Source organism: Gracilinanus agilis, chromosome 3 (assembly GCF_016433145.1).
Source record: "Gracilinanus agilis isolate LMUSP501 chromosome 3, AgileGrace, whole genome shotgun sequence".
NCBI classification, from domain to species: Eukaryota; Metazoa; Chordata; class Mammalia; order Didelphimorphia; family Didelphidae; genus Gracilinanus; species Gracilinanus agilis.
In genome coordinates this window covers 85,051,735-85,067,397 of record NC_058132.1, presented here as the reverse complement: position 1 = coordinate 85,067,397, position 15,663 = coordinate 85,051,735, and the positions used below count along the sequence as shown (strand labels likewise).

At 38.7% G+C, this 15,663-nt stretch overlaps 1 protein-coding gene across 1 annotated transcript in view; it reads right to left on the bottom strand.

The window, feature by feature from the left end:
* CSMD2 (CUB and Sushi multiple domains 2) overlaps window positions 1-15,663 on the bottom strand; it is a 1,000,214-nt gene that overhangs the window by 96,476 nt on the left and 888,075 nt on the right. The window contains exons 42-44 of the mRNA XM_044668787.1: window positions 12,774-12,962; window positions 8,102-8,279; window positions 6,604-6,749 (exon numbers count right to left, since the gene is read on the bottom strand). Of these exons, the coding sequence (XP_044524722.1) occupies window positions 6,604-6,749; window positions 8,102-8,279; window positions 12,774-12,962 (513 nt within the window). The remainder of the gene's footprint in view (window positions 1-6,603; window positions 6,750-8,101; window positions 8,280-12,773; window positions 12,963-15,663) is intronic.

The following is a 15,663-nucleotide window of genomic DNA, read 5'->3' as shown; positions in this document are numbered from 1 at the left end:
AGAGAGAGAGAGAGAGAGAGAGAGAGAGAGAGAGAGAGAGAGAGAGAGAGAGAGAGAGAGAGAGAGAGAGAGAGTTTGTGTTAGTTTTCCTTGCTTTGAAGAACTGTTATACGGAATTTTTTAAAAAGTCACTGAGATCATTTTCCAGGGTTGCTCTAAAAATCCAGTCCAACCTTACATCAAATGTCATTTTTCTTCCCTTTCATGCTCTGAAGAAAATACAATTTGATTCTACATTTCTCTACAAGTAAAAAAATGGCTATTATGGGATGAAACCAGTAATGAAGATCCCAAGCCTCACTCCCTTTGTGTTTAAACCATTTAATATAGCTCACCTGTCATAATCTACACCTAAAGTTTAATGAAGTAACTGTCAGGGCCAATGAGAGGAGTCCGCCCTCTTTTATAACTAGAAAGTTATAATTAATATATCACAGAGAACAAGGAAATGGGACATTGCTTTCTGCATTTTCTAATCATATTCTTTCTTGTCTTGGTCTTAGCGGTGTGGTGGAGAATCCCAAAGCTAACCATAATCCTTATCACAGATTCTCAGGGATGCTTAAAGTGAGTGGGTCAAGGTTATAGATAGGTATGAAGTATGAAATTACAACTCTAGAATCTAGGACTCTGTCTCCAAGTCTCCAAAGTACACTTCTCCAAATCAGAAAGAGAAATACACAGGTTAACTGATTTTTTTTTTCTACTGACTTTGGGGATCAATAGGCATGTGACTATGTTTAGAATCTAAACTTTAGATGAATGTCTAATGTGTCTATACAATATTTTGATGTTGCTACTGGACCTGGGGCTATATGTTCTGTTCTACTATCACTGGTATAATCACTGAGTGTGATTAAGAAATATGTTTCCTTTGCAACATCATTTATCTGTTCCTTAACTCATCCTCCCATGCCTCACTTGTAAAACTAATGGTGAGTACACTAATTGTGACATAGTTTTCAAGGTTGATGTTTACCATAGATGCTTTTTGAAGTTTCATTAAGAATATACAGAATGGTGGGATCATGGGACATGAAGCAATTATGAATAAAAGATATGTGGAATTGAAAAAGTTAGAATTAGGAAGTTATCACTGAAAGACAATGGCATACTTCTTTTGAAAGCCTTCAAGCTTCATCTTAAATACCAACTCCTTTCTAAACCTTCTTCAAATACTCTGGTTCCAACATATATTATCCTCATTAAAGTCTATGCCAAACATTTTGGCATTTGTATTCTTTTATTATTAAATTAAACTTAAAATTTATCAAGCACCTATTAGGAAAAAGGAACCATATTTGTTTCTCATTATACAATGATTTCTTAAATAGACCTGTCAATAAATCAAAATAATTTATTCTTTTATATCTTCAGACCTTCTCACTGGAGTGGTCACATGGTGAGTCACTAAAGACTTGTTGAATCAAATGGGCAGGAATGAGGTTAGAGGTCAATTTAGAGAACAGGGTGAGTAATAAGGGTACTGAACTCATGGGTAATTGCAGATGACTCAGAATAATGGCAGTGATGATAGAGAAGGACCTGACAGAGTTGAAGAAAGAACAGAGCTCATTCCCCTTTAAACTTGTATTCTGAATCTGTCTGTACTTGGAAAATTCAGAATATGAGATCATTGTCATGAGGTCTGCATAATTGAAGGAGCTTTGATCTTGTCTAGTCAATATCTCTATCTCTATTTCTACCTGCCAGATGAGAGGGCAATTTTGATTCAGTACCATAAAATAATATCAGTAAAGGCCAGAATTTCTTTTTAATTTTTTTTATTCCCAATGTAGCCCTCTTCTCATAAAAGAGAGATAGATAGAGATGAGAGGCAGAGAGGTACAGATATTTAATCTGGGCTGCTTTGAGTTCATGCTAACTTTGGGAAAGGTGATGAAATTGTGTCCCCAGGGGCAAGAAGAAGACAAAAGTCTTTGATCTGAAGCACAATAGAATTTGACCAAGACAGGATCCAGGACAGCAACTCTACTGAGGTACTTAATGCTGAACTTTTCCACTGTAGGCTGAGCTTTGTGCCAGCTGAATAGTTTCTTTTTATGACCAGTATGCTAAAGAGAAACTCTAAGAATCAGTGATCCTGCAATGAAAATTTGGCAAGATCAAAGTTGGACAGTGTCCATTGGAGGTTCAGGAATGGAGGTCTGTTGGTAAGAGTGATTAGATATTCCTTGGCTCTACTTCCCTACCATGTTACAAGTGTTCTTCGGGAATGCAAACCCAGAGCCACATATGAGTTTTTCTCTCCACTCTGCCTTTACTCATTCCTCAAATGAAAGTAAGATGAAGGCAAGCCAGTCATCCAATTTCCCCTCTCCCATTTATAACTACAGAATGTGTAGCAGTATTTAGAACTGTTATCACTGTAAATTTTTTTTTATTATGTGACTGTCACTATATTAAAACCACAGATCTATTTGAATCTGTGCCATTTCTGATTACTTTAATTAGAACAGCAAGATGGAGAAATAAGGGAGAATATACTCAGAACAGAAAAAGGATTTAAGTTACATACATGTAATCCCAGTGTTGGTTAGGGATTCAAACCATATATCATGCCGAAACTAGGTAGCTGACAGGTAGAAGTGGAATGATTTCAGGGGTCACATCCTTTTGAGATGGGAGATGTATAAAATTAATCCCAAAGGTGGTTAAGTAAGCAAGTGGCAGGGGCAGCCAAATTAGTGTTGGTCTTAGATGAAAGCTATATTCCCGCAAAGAGAAGGGGGCAAGGTTTGCTAATTCTTCCTCTTCTCAAATTAAGAGATTATCAATAAGTCACCCTACCATGTTCACCTGGTGGGTTATACCAACACAGATAGCCAAAATATATCTATTCAGTGCTCTTTACACTAGCTCCCTTGGCTTTTGAGCAGGAGAAGACAGCACATGGCCTCAGTCCAGGATTACCTGCTCATAAGTGAAAGTTCTATGGACTGAGAAGTAAAGAGAAGGGAAGATGGGTAGAGCAAGATCTGCAAGGACATGCATGTATATGCAAATGCACAAACATGTATAATATACACATGCAATACTGTGTACATATACATGCACATTTAAACATTGCACACACATACATGCCAAAAGAAACCCAAAATCCCAAGTTCACTGCATGTTTTATTGCTATTGGCTGTTTTCCCAATTCACTCACTAGTCTATTTTTAGAAATAATCCTAATCTCTCTTCTCTCACATTCCCATCACCTGGGACTGACAAGACCTCAGACTGAGAAAAATCTAAGGAAAGAATTACTCAGTGTCTTAGCTGGGCATTCATGTCAATAGCTGGTAAGAGCTCAAGGAGTATGAGAAATGACTTCTTTTGAAAGACTATTGAATTTAGAAGTTAAAAGAACATTTTTAATTAAGTGGTTAGCTAGAATGAAGAATGAAAAAGATCTGAGTTCTGGTTCTTATGTTTATTTATTGTATGAGTTTAGGCAAGTCATTTTACATTTGGTACTCCATTTCCCCTTTTATAAAATGGAGATAATATTATCCTACCTACTTCCCAAGGTGGTTCTGACAATCCACTGGGATAATGGATATGAAAGTTCTCATACACTGTCATTCAATAAAACATTGTACAAATGTATATTATTATAATGGTTGTTATGAATCTGTTGCTATTTGAGGTGGTAAAATGAAGATCTACCAAATACCAGAACTGATGAGCTTGTACACAACAATTTCACTTTTGGCTGAACAACTAACCGAGTTGTTGGTCTCCCAGAAGGTGATCTGTGGTCCCATGATATCCAGTCTTGTCCTCTGGTTTATCTATGCTATCAGTCATCTTAGCTATATGATCCATTCAATTTTCTTCCAGTGTATTTGCTATCCCTACTCCCTTGGCAATATATACATCTATAGTGACTATGTTAACAGTTGAAGAAATTGTGCACGCAGTTCTTTCTAGGGAACTATATACTCTTCTACCTTCTCCTGTGGACCAACATTCCTACAAAAGATAGTGGGCACAGATTGTGGGCAGTCTTCTTCATGAATATCTCCTTGCAGAAAATATATAGATATGGTTAACTCTAATCCAGATTCCTTTGTGCCTTCTGGTCCATCTTCTTTCATTGCTATTATCCCATAAATTTGGATGACAGAGGTAGATGCCTGTTAACACCATCTGAATCTCTCAGCTGTGGGCACTGTGTGTTGTACAATCATTTTGTTTATCATGGTTCGTTTCAAAACCAAACAGCTGTTATTGTTACTATTACAATGGAAACAATTAGTGCAGCAAAATAATGACTCCTGTCTTCCCTCCAAAAAACAGGCCCATTTTTTATTTTACTTGCATTGCATGAATGAGAGCCATGGGACACTCTAGCTAGCCTTCAAAAAATTAAAACTGAATTATCACTCAAAGAGAAATAAAAAGATGTAACATGGGTATGAATAGGCTTTTGAAGAGAAAAAATATGAAACAATTAAGAACTGAAATAAAGGATATTATCAAAGAAATTATAGGAAAAAAATGAATGGTAATGTGTCAAGAGTGAGGAATAACTGAATGAGTTCCACTGATATCCTCAAAAGGCCCTCAAAACAATGGATAGACAGGCCCCTTAAGGAAAGCTTAAGGGAGGAGACAGAAAAGAGTCATATGGTATGGCCATACATGCAACACTGAGTGGAACATTCCTATGAATAAAATCACATATCCATATGAGTATTTTAAAATGAGTTATACACATACTCACACATACTCTCACACAATCACACAATATTCTTAACATCCCACAAAAGTGTGTGCACTTCATTGTTTCCAAAGTACTTTCCTATTCCTTTTTGCCCATCTGATTTCCATAACACCAAAACTAAATATAAATCAACAGGGTAAGAAAAAACTCAAAAAGTTAAGGTGATTTTGGACTGCTTTAATGGAGCATAACTTTCAGGAATGAAGATTTCATTTCACTATCATCTACTCTATTTAGATACCCCTGGAGGTTGTTTTCAGTTCTGGTAGAATTATTTTAGGAGTGATGTTAATAAGGTAGAAAGGAAGGCAATCAGGATGATCAAGTTCTCTGAGTCCATGTTATATAAGAATTGATGGGAATAACTGGAGATATTGAATTAATCTAGAAAAGGTAGGAGGGCAGGAAGGATAGATGATGGCTCAATTATTTGTCCCACAGAACAGAGATTAGACTTGTTTTACTTGATCCTAGAGGGTAGAGCAAAAAGCAATGTGTTGTTAAGAGGCATATTTAGGCCTACAGGGTGTGTGTGTGTGTGTGTGTGTGTGTTAGGGGAGGAGATGAGTATGTCAGATTAAACCAAAAGATTAAAAAAAAACTTCTTAATGATCAGAACTGTTCAAAAGTAATGGGCTGCCTTGATGGGATTCTCCTCATTAGAGATCTTAAAGTAAGAGCTGCCTATATGAGCATTTGTTTTGTTTGTTATAATGGGGCTTCCTTTTAGCAGATAGGTTGGACCAGATAGCCAACAAGACACCTTTCCAACATAAATTCTGTGAAAATACCTGGGAAGAGATTATTATCCCTATCTGACAATTTATGAAGTGGACTCAAGAGATCAAGTATCTTGTTCAAAGGCTCACAGCAAATCAATGGTAGAGCTGGGATTAGAACTGATGTCTCCTGATATCAAGTGCAATTTCTAACAGACTCTTACAGAAACAGACATGCCTAACACACACACACACACACACACACACACACACACACACACACATGGATGGGTGGGGAAAGAAAGAGAATAAGCATTCATTTAACCAGATACTTTGCTAAACACTTTATAAATATTATCTCATTTGATCTTCACAATAAGTTTGCCAGTTATATGCTTTTATTATCCCCATCTTATAGTTGAGGAAACTGAGGCAGAGAGTGGGTAAGTGACTTATCCAGGGTCAGATAGCTAGGACATGTTTAAGGCTGGATTTGAACTCAGGTGTTCCTAACTCCCAGCCTAGTAGTGCTCTACCCACCATGCTACCCAGGGTAAATTAGAGTAAACAGATATAGCCACCCAATCAAATTGTTTTGTTTAATTTACAAATTTACTGTTTATCTAACAGGGTAACATAACTAAGAGACACATAATAATGCTTATCATTAATGACCCTTTAAAAACTCAGTATGTGTTTGTAAAGATGTAAGTAGCCACAAGAGGGCACCAAAGCCTGATTTTAAAAAACAAAGCAAACCAACCCAAAAAATGAATCCTCTTGCCCAGGATTTTCCCATACTGCCTGGTGATCTCTAACAACTAATAAGCCTCTAAATTATCCCAGAAGGGTACATAAACACTTATGGCTTCTACAGATAGGCTCAAACACTAGAGAAGGGGATGGATAGATTTGTGGACAGCCAGGAGAGCTAGAATGGGACTCAGGTGAGTCAACATTTCAGTTGCTGAACTCATCTGGAAAAATATGCTGCCACATAACCCGATACAGATCCGAGGTGGGTACCCATCCCTTAGGAATCTGTCAGGCTTCGGGTTAGTATATAGAACAGCCTGACAAATCCCTTGCCCAAATTCAGACAAAAGTGTCCTGACCCTCAACCCTATCCCCAAGGGTGATACTGACCAGAGAAGGCAATGACGAAGATCCCACCCACTGCTGCATCGCTGTGGAATTTGAGCAGGACCTGGTTGGATGAGCTCTGGATTATTTTCTTGGCCGAGCTGCGTGTGAAGACTCCCAACTGGGGAGCTGTCTGCTGGGGCCCATTCCTGTCAGCCAGAAAGAAGGCTGTCAGTGTGGTGTCAAGTTTACCATGGGTGCCTCCCAAGAGAGACCTGGCAATGGATTAAATTCTCTTTTCAGTGAACTACATCATTCCCCAAAGTGGCTCATGTTGGTTTCAGAAAATACAGTTCCATGAATTTCTTTGTGGCACGAAGTTAATCTCCTACGGTAGGAGAATTCTAGTCTAATCTGCATTCGCATGAGCGTTCTGTCTCTTCTTTATTAGATAATATATTTCTGTCACTTCCTTTGGCATCTGGATCACAACAGTTTCTTCAGGAATCTTTTTTGGTTGACCTCATCCTACCCAGAGCATACCTTGACACTATATTTTATAGCAACAGTTTTATTTGGGGGATTGGAAGAATATAGTGAATTTCTTCCCATTTTTCTGCCATCATGAAAGGTGCTGAGGATCTACCTCCCAATCTTATTCTATGTCCCACTGTTGGCTCTCTGACTTCAGAGAGAAACTAAACTCACTTTCCTAGTGTAGTAAAAAGAGCACTGGATACAGAATCAGATCTAGGATCAAATCCCAGTTCTGCTGCTTAGTACTTGAGAGGCCTGGAGCAAGACACTTAACTTATCTATGCCTCAGTTTCCTTACCTATCAAAAGAGAGACTGCCCTGAACTCTAAGACGTCTTCCAACTCTAGTTTTTTCTATGCTCCTCTGGCCTCAAGAACTCCCTCTGATGATTAGGAAAAGTCAGATAAAGCTGACATTAAATCCTGACAAAGGAAACTTAGGGTGCCCTCAAATTTATGTCCTAGGGCCCATATTTGCTGCAGTTTTGAATGCATGGGCTCTTGGGGGAAAAAAAACAACCTGGGACTACTAGCATTCCTGAATGAGTTAGTTCTTTTCTTTGGATAAAATAGCTACCCTATTAGGATCTCCTTTGCTTCCCAGGAGACAAAGGCTCTGACTCTCTGAATAGGACTAAGGATTCATTCATCTAGCATCCTTGAAATGCCAGGAGGTTGATGGCTATTTATAGTTTCTTTGCTAATAGAGACAGATAATCTAGCAATTGTTTTCATTTGGCTTTGAGATATATTGAAGGGCGAATGTATCTGTGTGTATGTGTGTGCATGTGCACACATGTACATGCATACAAGGGTGTGTCTGTGTGTGCTAGCTAGCTAATTTACCTGGCCAAGAGGGTGTTGTGTTCTCAAATCATTAGTAAAATGATCTTGTAGCCCCTAGGCCACCCTGCATATGGACAGGGGAAAGTTGAACTTGAATGGAAAGCTGCCCATGGGTAATTTCCAAAGCAGATACAGGATGGCTAGTAGGATCTCTCCTCCCCACTTCTGAAGCCCCTTACCAGATGGTGATGAAGTCATTGTCAGGCTCTGTCTGCATCAGGCTGAAGTTGAAGTGAATACCATGGCCAGGGGGCACTGTGAGGAGCCAGGTGCAGTCCTGAGAGTCAGGATATGGGTTAGGGAAGCCAGGGGAGTAGACAGTGCCATTGTATAAGGTGATGTTCCCTCCGCAGGGGACTGTCAGGGTAGGAAACAAACAGAAAGAACCATGCTTAGAGATTTCCATCAACCTGGGGGCCATTCCATGCTCTTGTCAGTCTACCATGTTTCCCAGTACAACTAGCTATCCCTTAAAATGAGCTCATCTGGTAGTGTGGGAAAGAGATGGAGAAAAAGATCCTTTAAAGGGATTTCTCTAACAGCCACATCCAGGCCAGGCCTCATATTGTCCCAGTATAGCCCATGCTCATTGCTTCAAACATGCTGTCCCTCCCACCTAGAATGAGAGGCAGGATGCATGCTATCAAAAAAGTGCTGGCCTTAGAATCAGAAGCCTGGGATTTGATCCTCAGCCCCACCACTTACTAGCTGTGTGAACTTGGGCAAGTCATTCCAATTCTCTGAGCCTCAGTTTCCTCATCTGTAAAAAATTGGGATAATAATACCAGCCCTATCTTTCTTACAAAGTTGTAAGAATAATATTTTGTAAATTCTAGACCACTAAATAAGTATGAATTATTATCATTCCCCTTATGCTACACCTATTGAATCTTACCTGTCCTTTAAGAAGAGTATAACCCAGTGATTCCCAAAGTAGGCGCCACCACCCCCTGGTGGATGCTGCAGTGATCCAGGGGAGGCGGTGATGGCCACAGGTGCATTTATCTTTCCTATTAATTGCTATTCAAATTTTAAAAAATTAATTTCCAGGGGGCTAAGTAATATTTTTTCTGGAAAGGGGGTGGTAGCCAAAAAAGTTTGGGAACCACTGGATAACCCCTCTATCATCTGGGGAGCCTTTTCTGACCAAACAAAGGCACGTGGATCTCCCTTGTTGCTGGACCTTTTCTGGAACATGAGGCATACTACACATTGTTAGGAATCATCTTCAGCTGTGGGTACCTCTCCTTAGCTCTATTGTGAGCAGGAATCTTGTTGAAGAATATGAACCAAAGTAAAAAAGATCTTACAGGTCATCTCATTGATTTCATACCTGAGCAGGAAAGCCCACTACAAAGTCCTCAGCTTGCCTTAGCTTGAAGACTTCCAGTGGCATCACCTGCTGAGGGAAAACCATTTAACTTTTGATAATCTCTAATCATAAGGAAGTTTTCTCCTGTGTTAAGAGGAAATCTGCTTCTTTACAACTTTAATCCATTACTCTTAGTCCTACCCTCTGGAACCAAGCAAAAGTCTAATCTTTGTTCAATATAAGAACATTTTTCTAAACTGATGATAACTATTATGCCCTCTCTAAGTCATCTCTTCTCTAGAGTAACCATCCTTTGTTCCATCAACCAATCTTTTTGTGACATAGTTCTAATTTGCCAATGTTATTTCTAATATATCCAGAATAAAAGACAATGTTCCAGATGTGATTGTGAAGTGGAAATAGACTTGCAGAGTCATTATGCTCTTTATTCTCAACATCAGACTTCTATCAATAAAACCCAAGATATTTGTGGTTGCCAAGTCTCTGATTCATACTAAATCTGAAATTTGCTAAATATATCAATATTTTCTTGAGGGAACTGATTTTTAGCCACAGTCCCTTCATTTTGTACTTATATAGGAGAGTCAGACTTCTATGGGTAATTCACAGGGTCAGAGTCCCTTCTTATAGTTTAAAGAGAAAAATTCCAGTGGGTGAATAACCCAGAGAAGCAGATTTGGACTTGACATAAATAAAAAACTTCTTCTCAAAAAATGGAATGGGAGAAAGCTATATCTTTGTTCCTGGAGTTCCTCAAGCAAAAGATGAATAATAATCCCTTGTTGGGAATATTGAAGAGGAAATTCGACCTCAGGTATGTGTTGGAAAAGATGACCTTTGAAGGCCTTTTCATTTCTCAGATTCAATCTCCATTTTCTAGCTAAGGAAATGAAGGCTCAGAGGTTATGTGACATTCCCACAGTCATAGCTAGTAAGTGGCAGAGCCCAGGTTCAAAGCCAAATCTTTTGTATCCAGGTGCTGTTTTCCTTCCACTCCAAGTGCCAAAGGGAATGTCTCAGTTTTTCACTATAATCACGTATACTCAGGTATGTTTTGTAAAAGCTCTTTTTAAAAGAAATGTAAGTTCTTAAATCTTTAACATGTATGTTCTCCATGGCCCATAAGAACAGGGTACATCTCCACATTTACACTTAGGACTTTTCTGTACAAGGTGTTCCTACTGCCTCACAGCCCGCATTGTCACCCGATTTAGTCCCTGTTGCTACTCTCCCTCCAAAACTCCTGATTTCTGTGTATGAATAACTATGAATAACCTATCAATAACCCAATCTCTAAGAATTCCTCTCTTCCTGACTGTGTCTTCAACTAATGTCATCCATTGCCACATTTTGAATAAAAAAGAAGTTAACCAGAAATATTGGCTCTGTAGGGAAACTGAGCCTGAGATCCTAGATCATCAATGGTATACACTTTCTTTGGGAGAAATGACTGTTTTTATTAGCTCTACAAACTTTATCGATTGCTTTGAATGTTCTCTCACCCCACAAATCCAATCATTTGCAAAATCTTGCCATTTCTACCTGCACAACATGTCTCATTTATCCTTCTCTCTCCTCACATGACCACCAACCTAGTTTGGGCCACATTACCTCTTACCTGGACTACATTCCAATAGACTCCTAATTGGTGTCCCTTTCTTGAGTGAGTTCTCACTCCTATCCCTAACTGTCCAATATCTCCTCTATGGAGCTGCTATCATTACTATGCTAAATCAGAGTTCTGACCATTTTACTCCCTTACTCCAGTGGCTCCCTATTTCCCTTAGGATTAATCTAAACTCCTCTTTTTGGCTTATAAAACTCCTTACAATCTGATCCTGAACTCTTTTTCCAACCTTGCTTCAGACATTAATCCTTTACTTGCATCCTGCAGCCAAGCTATTCCTTGCAGTTTCTAACACAAAATACCCTACCTCCTAGTTCTTTGCCTTTGCACTACCTTTCTCCCGTACCTGAAATATACTCCTCAACTCTGTCTCTTAGAATCCTTGTGATCTTCCTCCTCTCAGCTCCTTGCCCGCTCAGAATAACCTTGTATTTTGAACAGATTTTGTGTATGTAAGTATATGTATGTATGTGTACGTAACACATGTATTTAAACATTTATATATACAAATGTCGTATCTAAATATATTTCATATATCAAACTATATTTTAGACATACATATGTGTATTTCTACATATCTGGCTGTGTACGTGTGCATACACACGTTTTCTCCCCACATAAAATGTCTGCTCCTTGTAGCAGGCAACAACTGTTTCATTTTTTCTTTGTACTCTCAGCAGGAACTTAATAAATGTTTGTTGATGGATTGATTTTTCATCACCTTTGGGTAATTTGTCAGTGTGGTTTCCAAACTACTAGATATACCCTGGATGACAGATACACACAGGACACACTTTGCTAGTTGCCCTTTGGGGATAGAAGGCTGGAAAAGCAAAATTCCATTCAATCCAATCAGATTCAATTGACCGGAGATTTTATTAAGTTGCCAAAGACAAAAATGAAACACCTAGAGGTACAGGAAAGGGGATGAAATATACCTGAGGAAGTAAATACAACCTCATTTCATGAGTGGTAGTGTGCTACTAATTTGGACCATTAGGAAAGGCTTTAGGAAGAAGGTAGCCCCAGAGCTGGGCTTTGAAGGGAGTCAGAGGCTTCATGCAGCAGGAGTTAGGAATGAAGACGTTTTAAACATGGGGAAACACTCAGGCACAAGCATGCAGGCAAGACAGGGTATACTGGCAAAAGAAACATCTTGGCAGGTCAGTTTTACCTGAATGAAAATTGTGTAAGGGGAGTAAAAAGAATGTAAAGAAACAATGGAGGGCCATCGACAGTTTTGTCATAGGGAGGTAACATAGTCAGATGTGTGTTTTATAAATATCAATTTGGCAGCAGCTATATGGAGGAAAGATTGGAGAGGGATGTGTTTGGAGAAAGGAAATCTATAAGGATGTTATAGTAACAGTTCACAGGAGGAGGAAAAGGGGGTTCTGAATTAGAGGCTGTATAAAGAAAAGGAGATAGATGTGAGAGATTTTGTAGGAAGTAGGGTCAGCTATTCTTGGAAACTGATTGGATTTTGAAGTTAAAGAGAAGGAAATAGTCAAGAACAAATCTAAGACTGTAAACCTGAGTGATGGGAAGGCTGATGCCATCAATAGAACAGGAACATGCACATGAAGGGAAGGGCACCTACAGAACAAGACACCTGTATATCCACAGTCTTTCATTGCTCCGAAGATTCTATTTTGTTTCTTTTCTCTCCCTTCTTGTATTTTACTATCTCTGGCACTGAAATTATGACTCACCTAAAGCTTCAAATACTAGGAAAGTTACCACTTTCTATGGGTTAAATATTTTGGTTAATTGCAACTGGTACCAAAAAGGAAGTACTATTACCATTCCTGGCACTTAAGGCATGTTTGCTTCCCTTTACATCCTGTGATTCAGCTCTTTGGCTTTCTCCATTTTACAGATAGCACCATACCTTCACACCTGGGCAGAGGGTGATCCCAGTTCCTATTAGTGCCATGCAGGCAGGTAAGCACTGGGTGGCCAATCAACTGATATCCTAGGAGGCATTCAAAGGTCACCGACTGTCCAACATTGTATCCAGCTCCTCTAACAATGCCATTGGCAAAGGGTTCTGGATCTGGGCACTCTTGGAGTTCATAGGCTGGAAATGAGAAAGCAGATTTGTTAAATTATTACTATTGGGCTTTATCTTTTAAATTTGCATTCCTATAAAAGCTAACCTATCTTCTTTTGAGACACTGGGCTTATTCCACTCTTTCCACAGAAGGATTTCACTAAACAATTTTTCAAGATAGGAAATGATCTCAGTGACTATCTAACCTACCCATATCTGAAAAATAATCTTCTACATAACATACTTATTTGAATATCCCAATGAAAGGAAAAGAACACTGCTTCTGGAAGACTAAAATTGTTAAAAGTTTTTGTTTTGTTTTTCCCCCTCACACCAATCCTAAATTTTCCTTTGCAATTTCTAGTCACGGTTTCCAGTTCTAATCTTTAGAATCAAGCAGAAAATGTCTAATACTTTTTTAGAACTTTCTATAGGACTCAGATACAGAGGCCCATCATAAATAGAAACTGAAGTTTTTTGGTTTGGAGATATTGGAAACCTATTAAGAAGAGTCCTGTTTTAGGCTGTTTTACGTGACCCAGGGTATGAAAAGAGAGATGAAACAGAAACCCTTTGAACTAACACTCTCTCACTCACTCTCTCTCTCTCTCTCTCTCTCTCTCTCTCTCTCTCTCTCTCTCTCTCTCTCTCGTGTAATACAAGAATTTTCTTTTTGGGTAAATAGTTCTACAGTCAAAACTTCTGCAGTTGCTAGGAATTTTTTTCCTGGTGCTTGGAATCTACCCATTTTGTCAATCACTTATGGAGAAAAGACTAACAAATGAATGGGGCTGATCCCTAATGTAGCTGATAGTAGGCTGCCTCAAGGGAAGGCCAACCCAGCTCTTGAATACTTTTCATTTCTCTTCTGGATTTCCCTTACCATCCTCACTAATAAACATCTGGGGTCAGTGCTTCTTCACTGGTGTACAATATTAGCAAGTTCATTTACCCAATTCCCTAGAATAAGATAAATGAATCATGACTTTCATATTATTATTCTTCACAACCATCCCATAATCATCAAAGCATGTACCTCAGTCAAAATCATACACACAGAACATATTAGCGACATGCTTTGTTAAGTTAACATTCGTGTTTCTTTTGGATTCATTTCCATTTATCCTTTAAAACATTCTGAATGCTCCCTCTTCTAGTAATCCCTCCTTGATTTCCTTAGTCAGTGATAATCTTTTCCCACCTCAAAACCAACAGATTGCTTACTGGTGTTTCTTTAATGTGCTTATCATATGCTATTTTATATTATACTTACATGTATCATTTGAAGGCAACAGAATTCTAATCAAATCAACTTTAACTTCCATTATGGCAGGGAATATGTATTTCTAAACTCTGTGCCTCCCCCAGCATCTAACATAATGCTCTGTACACAACAGGAACAAAATCAATATTTACTGAACTGAATATAACTGAACTAGAAGAACCAAGTGAGTGGAAGTTAAAGGGATACAGATTTTGGTTCAATATAAGTGGAAAATGTCCAAGCTCTTCAGATATGTAATATGCTATATCAAATAGTTAATGAGTTTAGAGGATTGTAGATTTAGAGCTCAGAGGTACGTACAGTCAAGGTCATCTAATCCAAATCTCTCATTTTAAAGATGAATAAACTAAGGCCTAAAAAGAAAAGGAACTTGCCCAAAGTCACATACATAGCAAATGGCAAATCTAGGACTTGAGCTCATGTCTTCTAACCCTAAATCAACATTTTTCCTCTGTAACACACTTTCTTCCAGGGAGTCATCGAGTAAAGAAGAGGTAATCATTGTTGGCATGTTATAGAGAGGATGATTATTTAACTTCCTATGATCGACATCTCCACTCCACATCAGTCACTCACAAAGATGGAGATACCCTAGATCTTGCCATCATCAGCAAATGTACCACCTCCACTTTGAAGAATTCCAGAATCTCCCCATTTGACAGTAATCTTTTCACCTCTCCCTGGGTTTCACCTTAAAAAAACTATTTTTGTAGGTCACAATGTGCCCTCTAATTTTTTAACCCCTCAATCTTCTCCCAGGCCATCTCCCCTGCACTAATCTCTTTTTTTCTTCCCATTTTGATGCCTTTGTGAAATAATTCACTCTTTATTGTCCTCATCTCTTGAATTTTTAATGCCTTATCATGTGGCCAACTATACATGGTCAAAACTCAACCACATATCATTCCTATCATTTATCACCTTCACTTTTATACACATGACACTGAAGGAAGATGGGGAAAAGCAAATATTCTGAGCCGACTAAAAATTTATGTTGCACACCAACTGTGCCCTTTCTGCTGTTAGGTAGTCCTCCTATGCCTCCCTTTATCTCTTTTCTTCACAAAAGTTTTTCCAAACCTTTTCATCCCTTCTCAAAAGTCCCATGGCTCCTCCTCCAACCACTCTCTTAGTTGAGCACTTTGCCAATATTCTACAGAAAAACTGAGGCCATTCACTGAGAACTCCTTCTTATTCCCTTTTCCCCCATTCCTATCATATTAGAAGCACTCTGCCACTATCTCTTCCTTCACCCCCAGTTTCACAAGATGAAGTGGCTCTCTACTCTTCTTGTTCTAATGATCCCATTCTATCCTGTCTTCAGCAGATTTTTCTCCTCTATTTCCACTCCTTCACATATTTTCAGTCTCTTTCTATTTATTGCCTCATTTACTATTGCCTACAAACATGGCTCATAACCTGAAAAAAACTCTCATTTGGTCC